Source organism: Siphateles boraxobius, unplaced genomic scaffold, assembly GCF_051911475.1.
Source record: "Siphateles boraxobius isolate OS27281-9 unplaced genomic scaffold, OSU_SipBor_1 39, whole genome shotgun sequence".
NCBI classification, from domain to species: Eukaryota; Metazoa; Chordata; class Actinopteri; order Cypriniformes; family Leuciscidae; genus Siphateles; species Siphateles boraxobius.
Genome location: NW_027509019.1, coordinates 4,255,764 through 4,275,000, shown reverse-complemented (window position 1 = coordinate 4,275,000; position 19,237 = coordinate 4,255,764). Strand labels below are relative to the sequence as shown.

Below are 19,237 nucleotides of genomic sequence, written 5' to 3'. Positions count from 1 at the left end.
CTCCTTTACTATAAAGTCCCACTCTGCTGAGGCAGCGTGGAACTCCCAACCATTTCCTGATGTATGAACTTATTAACGCTTCCAGCTTATCCACTGTTGTCAAAGAAACCTCATACACAGTCAGTGGCCACAGCAACCTTGGCAGTAGACCAAACTGAAAGCACCAGAGTTTCAGTTTGCCTGGTAGAGCACAGCTGTTTATGCTCTTCAACCCTTCCACTGCTTGTCGTCTAACTTCTCCCACTCGAACTGTGTCCTTTAGATCCCCATCGTACCATCTCCCTAGACTCTTCACTGGCTTCTGAGAAACTGTTGGTATTGCCTCACCATTAATGAAGAATGTTTTATCTACTACCTTGCCTTTAATTATGGAGATGCTCCTTGATTTAGAGGGCTTAAACTGCATTCGTGCCCATTCAATATTATCTGTTAACTTCCCCAATAACCGATTAGTGCAGGCTACCGTTGTAGTCATGGTTGTCATGTCATCCATGTATGCTCTGATTGGTGGTAGTCGCATCCCAGAAGCCAAGCGCTCTCCTACTACTACCCATTTTGATGCCCTAATGATTACTTCCATTGCCATGGTAAAAGCCAGTGGAGAAATGGTGCATCCTGCCATTATTCCAACCTCTAAGCATTGCCATGTAGTGCTGAATTCTGGAGTTGAGAAACTAAATTGCAAATCTCCAAAATAGGCTTTCACTAAATTTGTTATCGACATCGGTACCCTGAAAAAACCAAATGATGCCCAAAGAAGCTCATGTGGCACTGAACCATATGCATTAGCCAAATCCAGGAATGTCACGTGGAGCTCTTTCCTCTCCTTTTTAGCTGATTGAATTCGTTGCCAGATAACACTGATGTGTTCTAAGCATCCTGAGAATCCTGGAATGCCCGCTTTTTGAACTGAAGTGTCAATGAAGCCATTCTTTAATAGGTAGGTTGACAATCTCTGAGCAATAATGCTGAAGAAAATCTGTCCTTCGACGTTTAATAGTGAAATAGGGCGAAACTGACTGATGCTTGTAGCATCTTTTTCTTTGGGTATAAAGACTCCCCCTGCTCTGCGCCATGCTCTAGGTACAACCTGCTTTTCCCAAGCCACTTTTATCAATTTCCACAGAATTCGTAGAACTCCTGAAGCACTCTTGTACACTCTGTACGGAACTCCATTAGGCCCTGGAGATGATGAAGCCCTTGCCTTTCTCACAACCTGCTCTATCTCTTTCCACTTAGGTGCACAGACCTCCATTTGGTATTCTGGTGGATTGACAGGTGGGATGTCTGACGGAATAGACATAGGCTTATGCCTTTTTGCATCTGTATGTGTTTCCTCCAAATATCTCTCTAGCTCAACCCTAGATGCTTTTAAAGTGCCATTCTTCTCACTGGTGAATAACTTCTTTGCGAATTTGAATGGATCTTTATAGAAATTAGCCCTCGCACGCTCCTTCTTTTTGTAGCGTTTCCGTAGGCGCTCAGCTCTGCGTAATAATAATAATAATAATAATAATAATAACTTCAATTTATATAGCGCCTTTCAAAGTACCCAAGGACGCTTAACAATCAACATGAGAAAGGGAAGGGTAGAATTAAGATAGGGGCAAAGGCCAGGGGAGCTAGAGTCCATAGGCCTCATTGAAAAGGTGTGTTTTGAGCTGGCATTTAAAGGTTAAAAGTGAGGAGGCAGAGCGGATCTCATGGGGAAGCTTGTTCCAAAGTGACGGAGCACCAACACAGAAAGCTCTATCACCAAATGTCTTAAGCCTGGACTTAGGAACAGCAAGCAGATCCTTGTCAGAGGAACGCAGGGACCGTGACTGAGTGTAGGGATGGAGAAGATCAGTAATGTACTGGGGTGCAAGTCCATGAAGGGACTTGTACGTCAGGAGGAGGATTTTATATTTGATGCGGGACTTAACTGGCAGCCAATGAAGCTTCATCAGGATGGGAGTAATGTGAAGACCAAGTTTTGTGTGTGTGAGCATCCTAGCCGCAGAGTTCTGCACATACTGTAGTCTGTCAGTGGCTTTGCTGGGTAGACCGAACAGGATGCCATTGCAATAGTCAAGTTGCTAATGTTGCAAGCTTATCTTTTATGGCCCTTTGTAAGAGATTGAGTCCCTCCTTCTGACTTTGTTCCGCTCTTTTCCATTGCTTCCTCAGCTGTCTCCTTTCTCTAACTAACCCTTCAATTTTCTGCTGCCGTCTAGACAATCCAGGAGTAGTTTGTACTTTTTCCATCCTTTTTTCCACACCAAACCTCTCACTTCCATATGCATAAATGATGTCCCCAAATTTATCCAGCTTCTTTTCAACTGTACCAGTTAATCTTTCTAATGCAAAGCATAGATCTGTGTTTACCGTGTCCCATGCAGTTTTCTCACAAGCTCTTGGCCATCTAACTCCAGGCCTATGCCCGTTGAGGTTCTTTTCTCTCTTATGCTGGTTAGTCTGACCGGGTTCACAAGAATCAATGTGTTCATCACTAACTGTGCAAACCCTCCTCTCCTCTATGACAGGGGTGCTGATATCCTGCGAACTGTGGTTTGCTTCCTTGACTCACTTGACTGACTTCGTAAGAAGTACTGATCAATGCGAGGCCCTTGTCCCTTCTCCCTCAAGCATTTCATTTTCCCTTGATGAATCTTCAAACCCCTGACCGTTGTCGCCTTGCTCCAGCCACAGACACAAGCTTGGAGTTCAATGGCTTTGCTAACTGCAAAACCTGAACTAGTCTTTTGTGAAGTACTCTCCATACTCATATCCGTTTCCATTCCAAAGTCGTTAACCATGTTGTCCACCATTGAGTCATCTTCCGCCCCTGCTCTCGCAGACTCTAGGGGTATTTTCCTCTTTAATTTTTCAGAAGCCTTGGGCGGGTGTCTCCAGCATCCTGTAAACACAGAGCTGGATACTGCCGACAAGGGTAGCTAACCCTTACCAGCCCCATTGGGGTCTCTTTTGGGGTCTCTTTCCTCCTGTCAGCTGTCTCTCCAGGCTGTCACAAGGTCTTTCCCTTGTTGCCAGCAGCACTATTCACCACTATATATATATATTGCTTTAAACAGAAAATCATTTGTTAATCAAACGTTTAGCTGTCGCCCCTTTATGATAGAACTATTGTGCATTTTTTTTCACGGTTCTAACGGTGTATGGGTTGACTACATTTTTCTTGTAGGAGTGAAAAGAAAACCTACCAACATTAGCTAGAAACATTATTAAAGTAGTAGTAGAGAAGAGAGCCGTGCAACTGCTCAGCTTCAGAGTCAGTAACGTTACTGGTAAATGCATTTACCTAACACACTGTAGCCCAATGTCAAAACGTTTTATGTAATTATATTATTAGTATAATAATATATATTACCCACGGCAATGGATCTTGCCCACCCCTAATAATAGATCCATTCCCACTGAGTAGCTGACGGATGTATTCCATCAAAATGGCTGACACGCGGCTAGGGGTCACGTGACTGGGAGATCCCAATAGTAGTAGTTCTCCATCACTACAAAATATAAGACAAAACGTTTAAGTCTCTTCATGGTGGACTGGCTCCCTGGAAGTATGGTGTTCACATTGTAAAACTATAATATTAATGTCTACAATTTAAGCATTTGCAACCTTACTATATTATTCACCTGAATTATGAGTTTTATCAACTAATATTTACAGTATTGAATCAAAACCAAGAACTCTACTCACTCCTGTTATTTTACATTTGACGAACACGACTGAAAGTTCATACATTTATACATATATAATGTCCCGGGGACAGAAACGTCACTCATTCAGTGGAATGGCTCTTGTATATTTCAGGAAACAGTATAAAAGGCCAGAGTCTGGAAATAGTATATTTTGCATATGATGTTTCCCCTCATAGTTACTCAGATCTGGCATTTACTGAGATCGAACCCCACACTGCATTGGACCCGGTTGCTTTATATTCAGCATTAAAATGGAAATTGTCTCGTTTACAGGAAGTGATGTGGCTCTTAAAAGAGCCGTTGGGTTTAGACGCGCGTGCACAGCAGCGGCGGGTTTAAGCGCGCTCTCCGCGGATGCGGCGCGCCAGCTGGATGTCCTTGGGCATGATGGTGACTCTCTTGGCGTGGATGGCGCACAGGTTGGTGTCCTCAAACAGACCCACCAGATAAGCCTCGCTGGCCTCCTGCAGGGCCATGACCGCGGAGCTCTGGAAGCGCAGGTCCGTCTTGAAGTCCTGGGCGATTTCTCTCACCAGCCGCTGGAAAGACAGTTTGCGGATCAGCAGCTCGGTGGACTTCTGATAGCGGCGGATCTCCCGCAGAGCCACGGTCCCGGGCCGGTACCGATGAGGCTTCTTGACACCGCCGGTGGCGGGCGCGCTCTTCCGCGCTGCTTTAGTCGCGAGCTGCTTCCGCGGGGCTTTGCCGCCGGTGGATTTACGAGCGGTCTGCTTAGTTCTTGCCATCGCTGCAGTTTCTTCCCTCGCTAGTCGCTAATGCTGATCTCTGTTATACGCCCGCTTTTATAGCATTGGACCGTCACGTGCTCACAGTGTCACGATGATGCAGAGGCTTGTGATTGGCTAGTGTGTGACGTATGCTTATGACTGCTAACCAATGACTGCGCGTTTCCTCTTTTCAAACAAGCGGTTTCCCGCTCAACACGCTTTTGTTCAGTTACTACTTTGTTCTTCAATCAGTGTAACAAACCCATAGGCTTTATTCTCACATTGCTGGATTTATTTGTTCTGAAACACGGGCCTTAATTCCCAGATATTTGATGTGTTTTTGAGTAAAGGGAAACATCTGTTAATGTTTAATGTTCAGTTATGATTGACATTTGAAAGAGTTTCTGATATGTTGAAGTTTTGATCGTTATATTGAGCAGAAGATTAGGGTTTATGGTTATGAATAACTGCATATATTAATACTCTGAAACATGTTGCTTTGTTCATTGAGCAATAACTTTGCTAAATTGATAGTCCAGTACAAGTTTGTTTCTGTGCAAAAATATTTTAATGATATAATATAACTACTTCACATACTTTTGAGACTCAACCTAAAATAAAATAAAAAGCTTATTTCACTAAAAACATTAAATTAATTTAGAAAAAAAAATCATAGATTAAATAATTTAGGGAATTTTACATGATTTATTCAGGATTCCATAAAAACTTCATAAAGAAATATGGTAACAATATTACACATGATATTTTAAAGTAAATATCACAAAACATTATTTACAGTGTATACAACAAACATCTAATGCTCATGTGTCCCTTATAACAATTTAATAACTACAACTGTAATATTTATGATAATTGTCACATCTTTATGGGGCGGATATTAAAAATAGACTAATTGTTTGTCTGTGGTCTCTTTTTTATCTTTATAAAAAATGTTTTCAATTAAGATGTTTAACTAAAAACACTATTTTATTGTGTTAGTCTTTAACATGTTGTTACGTGTGGGTTTTGCTGTGTCTTGTATATCACGTGATTCCTTGTTTGTCATGTGACCCTGCCATATGTCTTGTCTTTTGTTATTGTTGCTCAGTGTCCACAGGTGTCCCTCGTCCATGTTTATTAGTCTCCCTAGGTGTTTCTTATTAACCACGCCCCCTTGTTATCTTGTTTAGCTTGTTTGTCTGTGTATTTAAACCCCTGTGTTTCAGTTGTTGGCTGTCGGTTGTTGTTTTATGTTACTCCTGTCCTGTTCTGAGTTCCCTGGATTTCCTGTTTTTGTATTTGTTTAAATAAATGTGCTTGCAATTGGATTCACTCTCCGTTTCATTCCTGACTGGATGTAACAGAACAACCGACCCAAGATGAATCCAGCAGCCAGTCTCTTTCGCCTCAGCCAAGGTGACCGCCCTATTGGGAAATATGTGGAGGAGTTTTGTGGACTTTGTGATGGGGTGGACGTTGATGATAATGTCTTGAAAGACATATTCCGTTATGGCCTTACGGACCTCCTAGAGTACCTTATGCCGGACAACACCCCTCAATGGACTTTAGAGCAGTACATTGATATTGCCCTTCGGATAAGCTCTGCGCTTCACGCCAGCCACGTCCAGCCAGAGACCGTCCAGCCAGAGACCGTCCAGCCAGAGACCGTCCAGCCAGAGCTTCACGTCAGCCACATCCAGCCAGAGCTTCACGTCAGCCGCGTCCAGCCAGAGCTTCACGTCAGCCACGTCCAGCCAGAGCTTCACGTCAGCCACGTCCAGCCAGAGCTTCACGTCAGCCACGTCCAGCCAGAGCTTCACGTCAGCCACGTCCAGCAAGAGCTTCACGTCAGCCACGTCCAGCAAGAGCTTCACGTCAGCCACGTCCAGCCAGAGCTTCACGTCAGCCACGTCCAGCCAGAGCTTCACGTCAGCCACGTCCAGCCAGAGCTTCACGTCAGCCACGTCCAGCCAGAGCTTCACGTCAACCACGTCAAGCCAGAGCCGAGGCCCTCTTCGCCGCTGGTCCTGCCCAGCACAAGGCCCTCTTCGCCGCTGGTCCTGCCCAGCGCTCAGTCCTCTTCGCCGCTGGTGCTGCCCAGCTCAAGGCCCTCTTCGCCGCTGGTCCTGCCCAGCTCAAGCCCCTCTTCGCCGCTGGTCCTGCCCAGCGCTCAGTCCTCTTCGCCGCTGGTCCTGCCCAGCTCAAGGCCCTCTTCGCCGCTGGTCCTGCCCAGCTCAAGACCCTCTTCGCCACTGGCCCTGCCCAGTGCTCAGTCTTCTTCGCCGTTGGTCCTGCCCAGCGCTCAGTCCTCCTCGCCGCTGGTCCCGCCCAGCTCAGAGCCCTCGCCGCTGGTCCCGTCCAGCCCTGAGCTTTCTTCTACCGATCCAGAGACTGTTCAAGTCACGTCTGCCGATCCAGAGACTGTTCAAGTCACGTCTGCTGATCCAGAGACTGTTCAAGTCACGTGCGGCGATCCAGAGACTGTTCAAGTCACGTCTGCCGATCCAGAGACTGTTCAAGTCACGTCTGCCGATCCAGAGACTGTTCAAGTCACGTCTGCCGATCCAGAGGCTGTTCAAGTCACGTCTGCCGATCCAGAGGCTGTTCAAGTCACGTCTGCCGATCCAGAGGCTGTTCAAGTCACGTCTGCCGATCCAGAGGCTGTTCAAGTCACGTCTGCCGATCCAGAGGCTGTTCAAGTCACGTCTGCCGATCCAGAGGCTGTTCAAGTCACGTCTGCCGATCCAGAGACTGTTCAAGTCACGTCTGCCGATCCAGAGACTGTTCAAGTCACGTCTGCCGATCCAGAGACTGTTCAAGTCACGTCTGCCGATCCAGAGACTGTTCAAGTCACGTCTGCCGATCCAGAGACTGTTCAAGTCACGTCTGCCGATCCAGAGACTGTTCAAGTCACGTCTGCCGATCCAGAGACTGTTCAAGTCACGTCTGCCGATCCAGAGACTGTTCAAGTCACGTCTGCCGATCCAGAGACTGTTCAAGTCACGTCTGCCGATCCAGAGACTGTTCAAGTCACGTCTGCCGATCCAGAGACTGTTCAAGTCACGTCTGCCGATCCAGAGACTGTTCAAGTCACGTCTGCCGATCCAGAGACTGTTCAAGTCACGTCTGCCGATCCAGAGACTGTTCAAGTCACGTCTGCCGATCCAGAGACTGTTCAAGTCACGTCTGCCGATCCAGAGACTGTTCAAGTCACGTCTGCCGATCCAGAGACTGTTCAAGTCACGTCTGCCGATCCAGAGACTGTTCAAGTCACGTCTGCCGATCCAGAGACTGTTCAAGTCACGTCTGCCGATCCAGAGACTGTTCAAGTCACGTCTGCCGATCCAGAGACTGTTCAAGTCACGTCTGCCGATCCAGAGACTGTTCAAGTCACGTCTGCCGATCCAGAGACTGTTCAAGTCACGTCTGCCGATCCAGAGACTGTTCAAGTCACGTCTGCCGATCCAGAGACTGTTCAAGTCACGTCTGCCGATCCAGAGACTGTTCAAGTCACGTCTGCCGATCCAGAGACTGTTCAAGTCACGTCTGCCGATCCAGAGACTGTTCAAGTCACGTCTGCCGATCCAGAGACTGTTCAAGTCACGTCTGCCGATCCAGAGACTGTTCAAGTCACGTCTGCCGATCCAGAGACTGTTCAAGTCACGCCTGAACCTGATCGCTCTATGTTTGTTTCTGTGTTTACGTCTCTCCTTGTGGCTGTTTCTGTTCTGGTGTCTGTTCCCGAGCCATTCTGTGTGTTGTCTGTTCCCGAGCCCGTGTGTGTGTTGTCTGTTCCCGAGCCAGTGTGTGTGTTGTCTGTTCCCGAGCCCGTGTGTGTGTTGTCTGTTCCCGAGCCAGTGTGTGTGTTGTCTGTTCCCGAGCCAGTGTGTGTGTTGTCTGTTCCCGAGCCAGAGCCAGTGTGCGTGTTGTCTGTTCCCGAGCCATTCTGTGTGTTGTCAGTTCCCGAGCCATTCTGTGTGTTGTCCGTTCCCGAGCCAGTGTGTGTGTTGTCCGTTCCCGAGCCAGTGTGTGTGTTGTCTATTCCTGAGCACGAGCCAGTGTGTGTGTTGTCCGTTCCGGAGCCAGTCTGTGTGTTGTCTATTCCTGAGCACGAGCCACTGTGTGTGTTGTCTGTTCCCGAGCAAGTGTGTGTTTTGTCTGTTCCCGAGCCAGTGTGTGTGTTGTCCGTTCCCGAGCCAGTGTGTGTGTTGTCCGTTCCCGAGCCAGTGTGTGTGTTGTCCGTTCCCGAGCCAGTGTGTGTGTTGTCCGTTCCCGAGCCAGTGTGTGTGTTGTCCGTTCCCGAGCCAGTGTGTGTGTTGTCTATTCCCGAACCAGTGAGTGTGTTGTCTGTTCCCGAGCCAGAGTCTGTGTTGTCTGTTCCTGAGCCAAAGTCAGTGTGTGTGTTGTCTGCTGTTCCTGAGCCGGTGTCTGCGCCGCCCTGGCCGCCCGAAGGGTCTTCGCCGCCCTGGCCGCCAGATGGACTGTCTTCTCCGCCCTGGCCGCCCGATGGACTGTCTTCTCCGCCCTGGCCGCCCGATGGACTGTCTTCTTCGCCCTGGCCGCCCGATGGACTGTCTTCTCCGCCGTGGCCGTCCGAGGCGTCATCTCTGCCCTGGTCCCCTGCGCAACCTTCTCTGCCCTGGTCCCGTTCCCCTGTTAGGACTTGGCCCTCCTACCCTCCCCCAAGACCACCTCCGCTTCACCACCCTCCTGAACTTTAGTGTTTTTGTTTCAAGGGGCGTCGGGAGCCGCCCATGGGGGGGGGCTATGTTACGTGTGGGTTTTGCTGTGTCTTGTATATCACGTGATTCCTTGTTTGTCATGTGACCCTGCCATATGTCTTGTCTTTTGTTATTGTTGCTCAGTGTCCACAGGTGTCCCTCGTCCATGTTTATTAGTCTCCCTAGGTGTTTCTTATTAACCACGCCCCCTTGTTATCTTGTTTAGCTTGTTTGTCTGTGTATTTAAACCCCTGTGTTTCAGTTGTTGGCTGTCGGTTGTTGTTTTATGTTACTCCTGTCCTGTTCTGAGTTCCCTGGATTTCCTGTTTTTGTATTTGTTTAAATAAATGTGCTTGCAATTGGATTCACTCTCCGTTTCATTCCTGACTGGATGTAACACATGTCAGTGATCAGCAATAAAGGCCTTAATTTTTAATCATCTTCCATATTTTCCCCATAAGAAGAGTTGAGATGAGTGTGTCGGGTTAAAGACTGTAACCGGTTTGAAGGGAGACATTGCCTTAATATGATATTTTTAATTTAGTCTCTCTCTCATATATTGCCCTTCTCTCTGTTCATCTTTTCTTCATGAACAATAAAGTCTTTCTGCTGAAGTGATCAGACGCTCCTCAGTGTTTCAGTGACACATTACATCAAATATTATATTCACAACTAAACTATGAGTTGGCATGATTATATCGTTACTTAAACCATGACTATTTTATTCAAATGATTCATAAATGAAGTGAGAAACTAAAGCTGAACCCCTGAAACAATGGTAAATCTGCAGATGTGTGTCTGGGTCGAAGCTCTTGTAAAAGACAATATATGGAAGTATAGAAATAAATACATTGGGTAAACTTATGGATTAAAATAACATTTTAAAAAATGATAATTTTCCATCATAATTTTATAGATATGAGTTGTTAAGCTTGACAGTATATTCCCTGACTATAATACACCTAAAAGTATGAATAGAAACTATGATACTTTACTTACCATCTTCTGCACTGCTAAAGGAGCCTGAATGATGTCATTTCCATTAAATCACAAATGGGCATCTTATTAATTAATGATTTAGTCTAAATTATTATGGAGAATAGTTGGCCTGATGTTCAGACTGAGGGACATCACTTTATAGTCAGTTTTTATTAAATATATTTAATTTGAGAAATATATTTTCACAAGAAAGTAACAAATAAATTTACAATATTGCCTGAAAAAAATTGTTCAATATTTAGAAATTAGACATTTTATGAATATTATATTTATTGTAATAGGACATACCAAATTACTATGAAAAGCAGTTTTGGTGAACCACCATTTTAGAAAGTCTGGGGGACTTAATTGCACATGCGCAACACTCTATTTGCTCCCAAGAGGGAACGCCTATTAAACGTGTGCACGAGAGAGCATGCACGAGCCTAGTTCACCTCGTGCACGTCGTTTCCACTATTTTAGACCAGAGAATGTCTAATAGGACATTAGCCGCAGACGGGCTCTGGTCAGACTCACCACCGGTAAGTGAAAATCTATTTATGACAAGCATTTCTATAGCTAACTTTAGCATGCTACAGCCCAATAAACAAGCTATTGTCTATCATCATTTTTTTTTTTAATTTTATTGCTGTTGCGTTTAGAGCTTTCAAGAAGAGAATCTTGTGGGATCTGATATTGACAACGAGCCCGTGCCCTGTTCATCCCGACCAAGATCCAGGAGGGAGGGTGCGCCTAGAGGCCGAGGGAGACAAGGTCGGGTTTGGGGCGCAAGAGCCAGCACCAGCCGAGAGCGTGGAGAAGGCGGCCGTGGGAGAGGGGGAGGCAGCGGTCGGGCTAGAGGCCGAGGGAGACAAGGTCGGGGCAGGGGCGCAAGAGCCAGCACCAGCCGAGAGCGTGGAGAAGGCGGCCGTGGGAGAGGGGGAGGCAGCGGTCGGGCTAGAGGCCGAGGGAGACAAGGTCGGGGCAGGGGCGCAAGAGCCAGCACCAGCCGAGAGCGTGGAGAAGGCGGCCGTGGGAGAGGGGGAGGCAGCGGTCGGGCTAGAGGCCGTGGCAGTCTGCTCGCTGACCTGTCACGGGAGGACTTCAAAAGGGTTGAAGAGCTTCATAAACAGAGGATGGCAATTGAGCAGGTATGTGTACATACATGACAGCTAACTTGTCATTTTTTTTGCAGAATACGTCTAACGCTAACTTACAAACTCTTTTAGTTCAAGCAGTACTATTGTCATTGTAACATTTCTGGTCCAAGGGGTCAGACAGACAGTGTGAGACGTGATCTTTCCTTTTGTTATTGTAATGCTCCCTCATACATTGCGAGGCAGACAGTGTGCAACAGTGAAAACACTAACAAGTTTAATGAAAGTACTGCCTTATTTATTTTATTAGAATAAAGCTTGCACACATGAATTCATTTTGCCTGTTAGATGGTTTATGCGAAAGTTGTATGTGTCAAAGGGCTAATAAGAACATCGTCTAAGTGTGATTTTGTTTTAACAGGATAGGATAAAGAGTCTGACAATAGATGAGTGCCAACAACTTCTACAAAGATGCCTCACTCGTGAACCTAGTCTCATCTTTGACCTCATGAGTCTCACCCCTGATCCCCCTCAACCAGGACCTCCTCATCCACAGGCACCCAGCTGGTGTGTCTGTAGAAACTGCAGAAATATGGCAACACTGCTGGAACAGAAATGCTGTCAACAACAACCACAAAACTGCACATCACTGTTGCCACACATGGAGGTGTACATCTTGCAAGAGGTTGTACTGAGACTGGCCAGGCGAATCTGGAATGACCTTAGGGCAGAGGTGGACATCCAGGATACGGGAGAAAGTCACAGACAGTTCCGCTATGCTGCATATAGGAACTTTGTTGTCTGGCAATACGGTGTTCTGGGACCAGGATATAGAATTGTTACAGCTTCATGCTGTGTGTGGAAAATTAGAGATCGTTTCCCGGATCCTCATGGCAATTACGTAGGCTTTATTCCGGCCAGAGTCTAAACCTATTGTGTACTCACAATAAATCTTCTTAATTGCTGTTTATTCTAAGATATCTCAGGAGCTATACTTGCACAGTAAAATTAGCTGGATCAATACATGTGTGTATTTGACACAAAAATTTTGCACCATTTACCTTTGTTGATATGCTGATAATAAAGTCTCTTCAAAACATATATTGTTTTTTCATGTACTTCATATGAGTTTCCCATACTTCTATAAAATATTTGTAAGTGGCTTTAGAAAGTTCACAAAGTACAATAGTTTATGTAGATTGTATGTGATAACTGTTTATAACTTACATGTGCCAATATAAATAAAATTTACCCCTTAGAAAACCATAAATACGAATAAATGTTTTGCACATTTTGTATTTTATTAGCTCTAATGTATAAATTATATACCGTTCTTTTATACATGGCATACATTCACCAGAAAATGTCAGACATGGCACAATGTGAACAGGGGAAATGTAAAAAGTATAGATACGGCCCCCTTTATATGTGTGAGATGGTTGACCTGTAAAAAAAACATAGGTTCCCCTTCAGGGACTACCGCTGCGTGAAATCGCAGTGGGAACGCCCTCAGCGTGACGCGTCTGAAGCATGAATGAAATCAGTCAATGGAGAGAAGGAGCGTACGGCGAGTGACGTCATCGACCAGGAAGCTATAAATATCCCCTGAGTACACAACACGCCAGCTTTTAGTTACTTCAGCAGCTCTGTGTGTGTCTGAATCTGTCGATTGTGTTTGTCTGTTTTGTCAGGAGTTTTCACTATATATATTTTATATAAAAAAACCAATATGAGCGAGCAGTATAAGAAGTGTGTTCCCCCCTGTACTCGGCACATCACGGGTGGGGATTCACACGAGCTAAGTGTGGCTTGTTTGGGAGTGCAGCAATGCCCAGTCGGCTCTCGAGGGAGTCGATTGTCAGCATTGCGAGCGTTTTCCCTTGAGAACTCTGCGCTCGCGGCGATCGCTCTTCGAGGAGAGTGATTTGCTGCGAGCTCCCCGAGGCTCGGGTCCCGCTTCTGTTGAGGCAGAGCGGCGGCGCTTGTCTTGGGGCTCGCAGATGGATCTCGCTGGCGACGTTGAGACGGGCTCCGCCCTATCTCAGCTATCTCCGACGAGATCTAGTGCCTCTCACCCGGCTCTGGAAGCACGCGCTGCGGCGGTTACTTCTGCCCGGGTGGAGGCACATGATGATGTTGAATTGAGATTTTCCAGTTCTGAGGAGCTGGATGTCGAAAGTTTATTATCAGAGAAAACTAGTTTATCACATTATACTGCAAATGAAGAAGGTTTGATGGATGTATTATCTCGGGCTGTTGAAAAGCTAAAAAAAAATAAAAAAAATAACAGTATCGAGTGGCCAGCTGATAGACAGGTTTCTAGAATTAAAAGCAATCTAGATGATAAATTTCTGTCTGCACGACCTCAACCTTCTAGCCGGTGCTTACCGTTCTTCCCAGATCTTCATGCTGAGGTTTCAAAGACCTGGGTTAGACCGGTTTCAAGCAGAATTTACACAAATCAGTCCATTGCTTATGGTAACATTGTTGGTGCTAAATCTGCTGGTTATGTGACGATACTGTAGGCGGAGGAGACGCTTGCGAGCTATCTCTCTCCTGCTTCATCGTCTTCACTTAAAGCACCGGCTCTTCCACCAAAAAATAAATAAATAAATAAATATATATACCTCTGTGCTGGTGGGGAAGGCTTACTCGGTGGCTCGGCAGGCGGCTGCTTGTTTGCATACGATGACTTTTATGCAGGCTTTTCAGGCCGACCTGCTCAAAGGAAATCTGAGGGGGGTCCCCGCCGAGAGAGACTTGCGTTCACCTCCCTTAAGGGTGCCCTGTCTCTCCCGGCGCCCTCAGGGGCCCGTCCTACTAACCATGCCGAAACAGGGTGTAGAAGGGTCTGGCGAGTGCTTTCCCGAGGGACGCTCGCCGCCTCTAAGGAGGGTTCTAGTGTGTTCAGACCAGTCGTTCCCTGCCGGTGCGCCGTTACAGGGCACTGTGTCTGTCACGCAGAATGTTCAACCAGAGCAAAGTCTTTCGTCGAGTTCGTCTTCAAAAAGAGCACAGCGGAAGCGGAGTGTCACGTCTCGTGCCCCCCTGCAGAGAAACTGGAGGGACGAGGCGGGGTGCTCTCCGGCGCGGCCTTCTCGGGGCAGGACTGATCTGAGGACAGTCATTGTCGCCAGAAAGGCCGCGTCGAAAAAGTCCTGACGGGCTGAACGTCAGGACTCTGAGGGTGGTCCCCATCGGGAAAAACTTGAGTTCACCGCACAAAAACACGGTGCCCTGTCTTTCTCGATGCCCTCAGGGGTCTGTTCTACTAACCCTGCCTATACAGGGCGTAGAGAGACTCGGCGAGCGACTTCCCGAGGGACGCTCGCCCCCTCCAAGGAGGGTTGTGGAGTGCTCAGACCAGCTGTTTCCTGCCAGTATGTTACAGGGCGCTGTGTCTGTCACTCGGGATGTTCATCCGGAGGCCAGCCTCGAGAGGCTGGTTCCCTTAGTAGAGTTCCTGGCGGAATGGGTCCCCCACCCAGCAGGGAGTTAGGATACTACTTCATCGAAAAAAAGAAAAAAAAATCCTGACGTGCTGAACGTCAGGGTTCTGAGGGTGGTCCCTATCGTGAAAGACCTGAGTTCACTGCACAAGAACACGGTGCCCTGTCTTTTCCGATGCCCTCAGTGGTCTGCTCTACTAACCCTGCCTTCACAGGGCGTAGAGAGACTCGGCGAGCGATTTCCCGAGGGACGCTCGCCCCCTCCGAGGAGGGTTGTGGAGTGCCCAGACCAGCTGTTCCCTGCCAGTACGTTACAGGGCGCTGTGTCTGTCACTGGGGATGATCAAATCAGATCCGAGGACTGGTTTGTCATGATAGATCTAAAGGACGTTTACTTCCATGTATCTATCCTCCCTCAACACAGGAAGTTCCTGAGGTTCGCTTTCGGGGGCGAAGCGTACCAATATCGGGTTCTTCCGTTCGGCCTAGCACTGTCACCCCGAACATTCACGAAGTGTACGGATGCTGCTATAGCCCCGCTGAGGTTACAGGGCATCCGCTTTCTGTACTAAATAGACGATTGCTTGATTCTAGCTCAATCGGAACAACAGGCGGTTCGGCACCGAGATGTCGTTCTTGCTCATATCAAGTGACTGGGGCTGAGGCTCAACGCCAAAAAGAGTGTTCTTTCTCCATTACAGAGAACCACTTTTCTAGGTGTAGTGTGGGATTCAACGACGATGCAGGCACGATTGTCACCTGCTCGTATTGCTTTGATTCTCGCTGCAGTAGATCAGGTCAAGCTAGGCCAGTCATCCACTGTAAAACAGTTCCAGAGACTGCTAGGTCTCATGGCAGCTGCGTCCAACGTGATACCTCTTGGCCTCTTGCACATGAGACTGTTACAGTGGTGGCTCAGGACCAAGGGATTCTCCCCGAGGGGAAATCCGCTTCGCATGATCGTGAGTTTGCGACGGTATCATCACGCCCTGATCATGTGGAAAGATCCTTGGTTTCTGTCCCAAGGCCCTGTGTTAGGAGCTCCTTGTCGTCGCGTTATGCTAATGACAGATGCCTCTCTCACGGGTGGGCTCAGGGTCTGTGGGAGGACCATCATCGTCTGTGGCACTTAAACTGCCTAGAGATGTTGGCGGTGTTTCAGGCTCTGAAACACTTCCTCCCAGACCTAAGGGGCCACCATGTTCTTGTCCAGACAGACAACACATCGGTGGTTTCTTATATCAACCATCAGGGGGGTTTGCGTTCTCGCCCGCTTTACAAACTGGCACGTCAGATCCTACTATGGTCCCAGGGGAAAATTCTTTCTCTGAGAGCTTTTATCTCCCGGGGTATTTAAATCAGGGGGCAGACATCCTGTTAAGACAGGGGCCGAGGCCAGGGGAATGGAGTCTTCACCCCGAGGTGGTGGAACTCCTATGGAAACATTTCGGTCTTGCCGAGGTAGACCTATTTGCTTCTCGAGAAACATCACACTGCCCGCTGTGGTTCTCTCTCAGCCATCCAGCCCCGCTGGGGTTGGATGCGATGGTACATCCGTGGCCGAGGTCACGCTTGTACGCTTTTCCCCCGATCGCTCTGCTCCCAGGAGTTCTGGAGAGGGTTCGCCGGGACGGGCTCAGTCTCCTGCTAATAGCCCCGTTCTGGTCGGCCCGGGTATGGTTTGCGGACCTAGTGTCTCTCCTCAACGGCTCTCCCCTAGAGATACCGATCAGGAGAGATCTGCTCTCTCAGGCGAGTGGGTCAATCCTTCACCCCCGTCTAGAGCTATGGAGGCTGTGGGCTTGGCCTCTGAGGGGGCCCAGCTCATAGATTCTGGTCTCTCGGCTGAGGTTGTTGAGACCATCCTCCGATCCAGAGCTCCCTCCACGAGGAAGTTATATGCCGCGAGGTGGAAACTTTTCACCTCTTGGTGTGGAGAGCGCCAGCAGGACCCAGTTAACTGCCAGTTGGTACAGTCCTGGATTTCCTGCAGGACCGTCTCTCCACAGGGTTATCCCACTCCACACTGAAGGTGTATGTGGCGGCCTTAGCTGCTTACCACACCCCTTCAAGTGGAGGTTCCCTCGGGAAACACCCGCTTATGTCTCGCTTCCTTCGTGTCACCTTGAGGCTGGGGCCTGCAGTTCGCACAAGGGTACCAGCTTGGGATCTGGCCGTCATCTTAGAAGGTCTCTCCCTTGCTCCTTTCCAGCCCATCGAGGAAGTTTCGGAAAAGTTTCTTACTCTAAAGGCTATCCTTCTTCTCGCTATCTCATCTCTAAAAAGAATTGGAGATATTCAAGCACTTTCGGTGGCTCCCTCGTGCCTGGAATTTGCTCCTGGTTGGTTAAGGCCTTTCTCTTTCCGAGACCAGGTTATGTTCCTAAGGTTCCAACTGTTTCAGTTAGACCTATAGTTCTGCAGGTTTTCCGTCCTTTTCTGACGTCAGACCAGGAGAAAATTAATTTGCTGTGCCCAGTTTGGGTTTTGATGCTTACGTCCACAGAGCTGCCCTGTGGAGGAGATCGGAACAAATGTTCGTCTGTTTGGGTCACCTAAGAAAGGGTGTCCTGCATCTAGAAAAAGGATGAGCAAGTGGGTGGTCGAGGCCATCCCACTTGCTTATGGTTCGGCCCATCAGCCTTCACTTTGGCTGTAAGGGCTCATTCCACCCGGAGTATGGCTGCTTCTACAGCTCTTCTTTCAGGAGCTTCTCTTCAGGACGTTTGTGATGCGGCAGGCTGGTCCTCACCGCACACTTTCGTTAGATTTTATTCCCTCGATCTTAGCTCCACTCCCGGGGCTCAGGTTCTCTCGTCGGTTTGTGTCTCCTAATGACACACGACGGGGATTTGGTCGTATGGGGATGTGGGTATTGCGTTCCCACTGCGATTTCACGCAGCGGTAGTCCCTGAAGGGGAACGTCCCGGGTTACGTATGTAACCCTAGTTCCCCGAAGGGACGGACGCTGCGTGTCCTGCCATACTCTCGGCATCCCCTTGGGTCGCTGCTTCAGTAACTTTTAAGCTGGCGTGTTGTGTACTCAGGGGATATTTATAGCTTCCTGGTCGATGACGTCACTCGCCGTACGCTCATTCTCTCCATTGACTGATTTCATTCATGCTTCAGACGCGTCACGCTGAGGGCGTTCCCACTGCGATTTCACGCAGCGTCCGTCCCTTCGGGGAACTAGGGTTACATACGTAACCCGGGACGTTTACATATCATTAGGACTTTATAGGTATAAAAAGATATACCTTTTTAAAATAATTCTATCCTATGTAACAGCAGTGTACACTGTAGAGGTTTTAATTAAACAAAATAAGGCACTTGACTTGAATACAACTCACCTAGCCCTCGGCGGTCTTTCTTTTCCTTCAATTGTTGTACTGTTGGGGCAGGCCCACCAGACAACAGCCCCAGCCTTCGTGGATCATCAAGTGTAAGAGGCTGCTTTCCTGTCATCCTCTTAGGAGCCAACAGTCTTGAATGGAGAATGGCACTCTGTAGATCTGGGATGTACTTGTAGGTTTTTGGATTCTTGATGGTGTACAGCCGCCACATCTTAGATTTTTTGTTAAAAATTTTGCCGTACCTCAGAGGTGTAAACAAAAACATGTCAATATTGCCATTGCATGCATAGAATCAATTATGTAGTGGAGGTAAACAGTTATAAGAAACTTACTGATGTGAGCCATCAGCATTTGTTCGTGCTCCTCGGTTTAGGTGGTAGTTATAATCAAGCCCTGCCAACAGGGTCCGAGCATAGTACACTGGTGGTTTGAAGCAGAAGCGCTTTGAGGCATACATAAGAATATGGTTATGGAATGACTCCAGGTCTGAGGTCGATCTATAAACAAACAATAAAGGAACAAATAAGACAATATTTGAAACCGGCATTTATGAAAATTTGATAAAGCAGCATTTTGGTGGTTTATAACATAATTGCATTCCTAAAATGTCTACCTGAAAGTGAGATACTTGGGTATGTTTTTCAACCAGCGTGCGTCATAAACGATCTTTTAGAGTCTTTCGTGTGCTGCAGAGCCCTTTGGAATCCAGTCTTTATTCCTGTCTTCCTCCAAAGACCCATGTCGACAGGCCCCAAAGTACCACTCATGTACGCCAGTCACATGATGCAGAACTCCTGTCCACAGATCCTGTAATAAAACATTTATGAATTGTAAATCATGTGTAATACAAAAAACATTTGACAAACCTCCTTTACACATTAGTTTACTCTAATTGCTTAGTAAAATATACAGTAAATAAAAACTTACGTTGAAAGCTTCAAACGTTTCTGCTTCCTTACAGCTGTACCAAAAGTGGTTGCAAATGTCTCTGTTCCAACTCAGAAGCAGGGAACAGTCCTTCTAATGTCCGGCCTAAAAAAAATTGTATAGGTATAAAATAATTAAATAATAAAATAATACCAGAGGATAAACACATATCAATAACAGTATACATGCAGCCAGAATCTTTTTACTAAGGTTCTTTGCACCATGCCAGATATCCAGGCTGTGTTTCACACCGCAGTCTTTGTATTGGCCACTGTC

General features: G+C 47.3%; 1 protein-coding gene and 2 long non-coding RNA genes across 3 annotated transcripts; 1 reads left to right on the top strand and 2 right to left on the bottom strand.

The window, feature by feature from the left end:
- Positions 1-3,975: 3,975 nt before the first annotated feature.
- LOC143703963 (histone H3-like) lies at positions 3,976-4,463 on the bottom strand. Its single transcript, XM_077197404.1, has one exon. It carries the CDS (start codon positions 4,452-4,454, stop codon positions 4,044-4,046), a length of 411 nt encoding a protein of 136 aa, XP_077053519.1. The 5' UTR covers positions 4,455-4,463; the 3' UTR covers positions 3,976-4,043.
- A 6,086-nt stretch (positions 4,464-10,549) lies between these two features.
- LOC143703962 (uncharacterized) lies at positions 10,550-12,067 on the top strand. Its single transcript, XR_013191505.1, has 5 exons — positions 10,550-10,677; positions 10,798-10,909; positions 11,012-11,031; positions 11,201-11,286; positions 11,654-12,067. It is a non-coding gene; the product is annotated as an uncharacterized LOC143703962 (long non-coding RNA).
- A 591-nt stretch (positions 12,068-12,658) lies between these two features.
- On the bottom strand, positions 12,659-19,060 carry LOC143703961 (uncharacterized). Its single transcript, XR_013191504.1, has 5 exons — positions 18,962-19,060; positions 18,648-18,841; positions 18,367-18,531; positions 18,032-18,276; positions 12,659-12,676 (listed from the first exon to the last, which is right to left on the bottom strand). It is a non-coding gene; the product is annotated as an uncharacterized LOC143703961 (long non-coding RNA).
- Positions 19,061-19,237: the final 177 nt, after the last annotated feature.

What these genes read in the sequence shown, in the direction of transcription:
- LOC143703963 (XM_077197404.1), bottom strand. Translation starts at nt 4,454, where the DNA reads ATGGCAAGAACTAAGCAGACCGCTCGTAAATCCACCGGCGGCAAAGCC.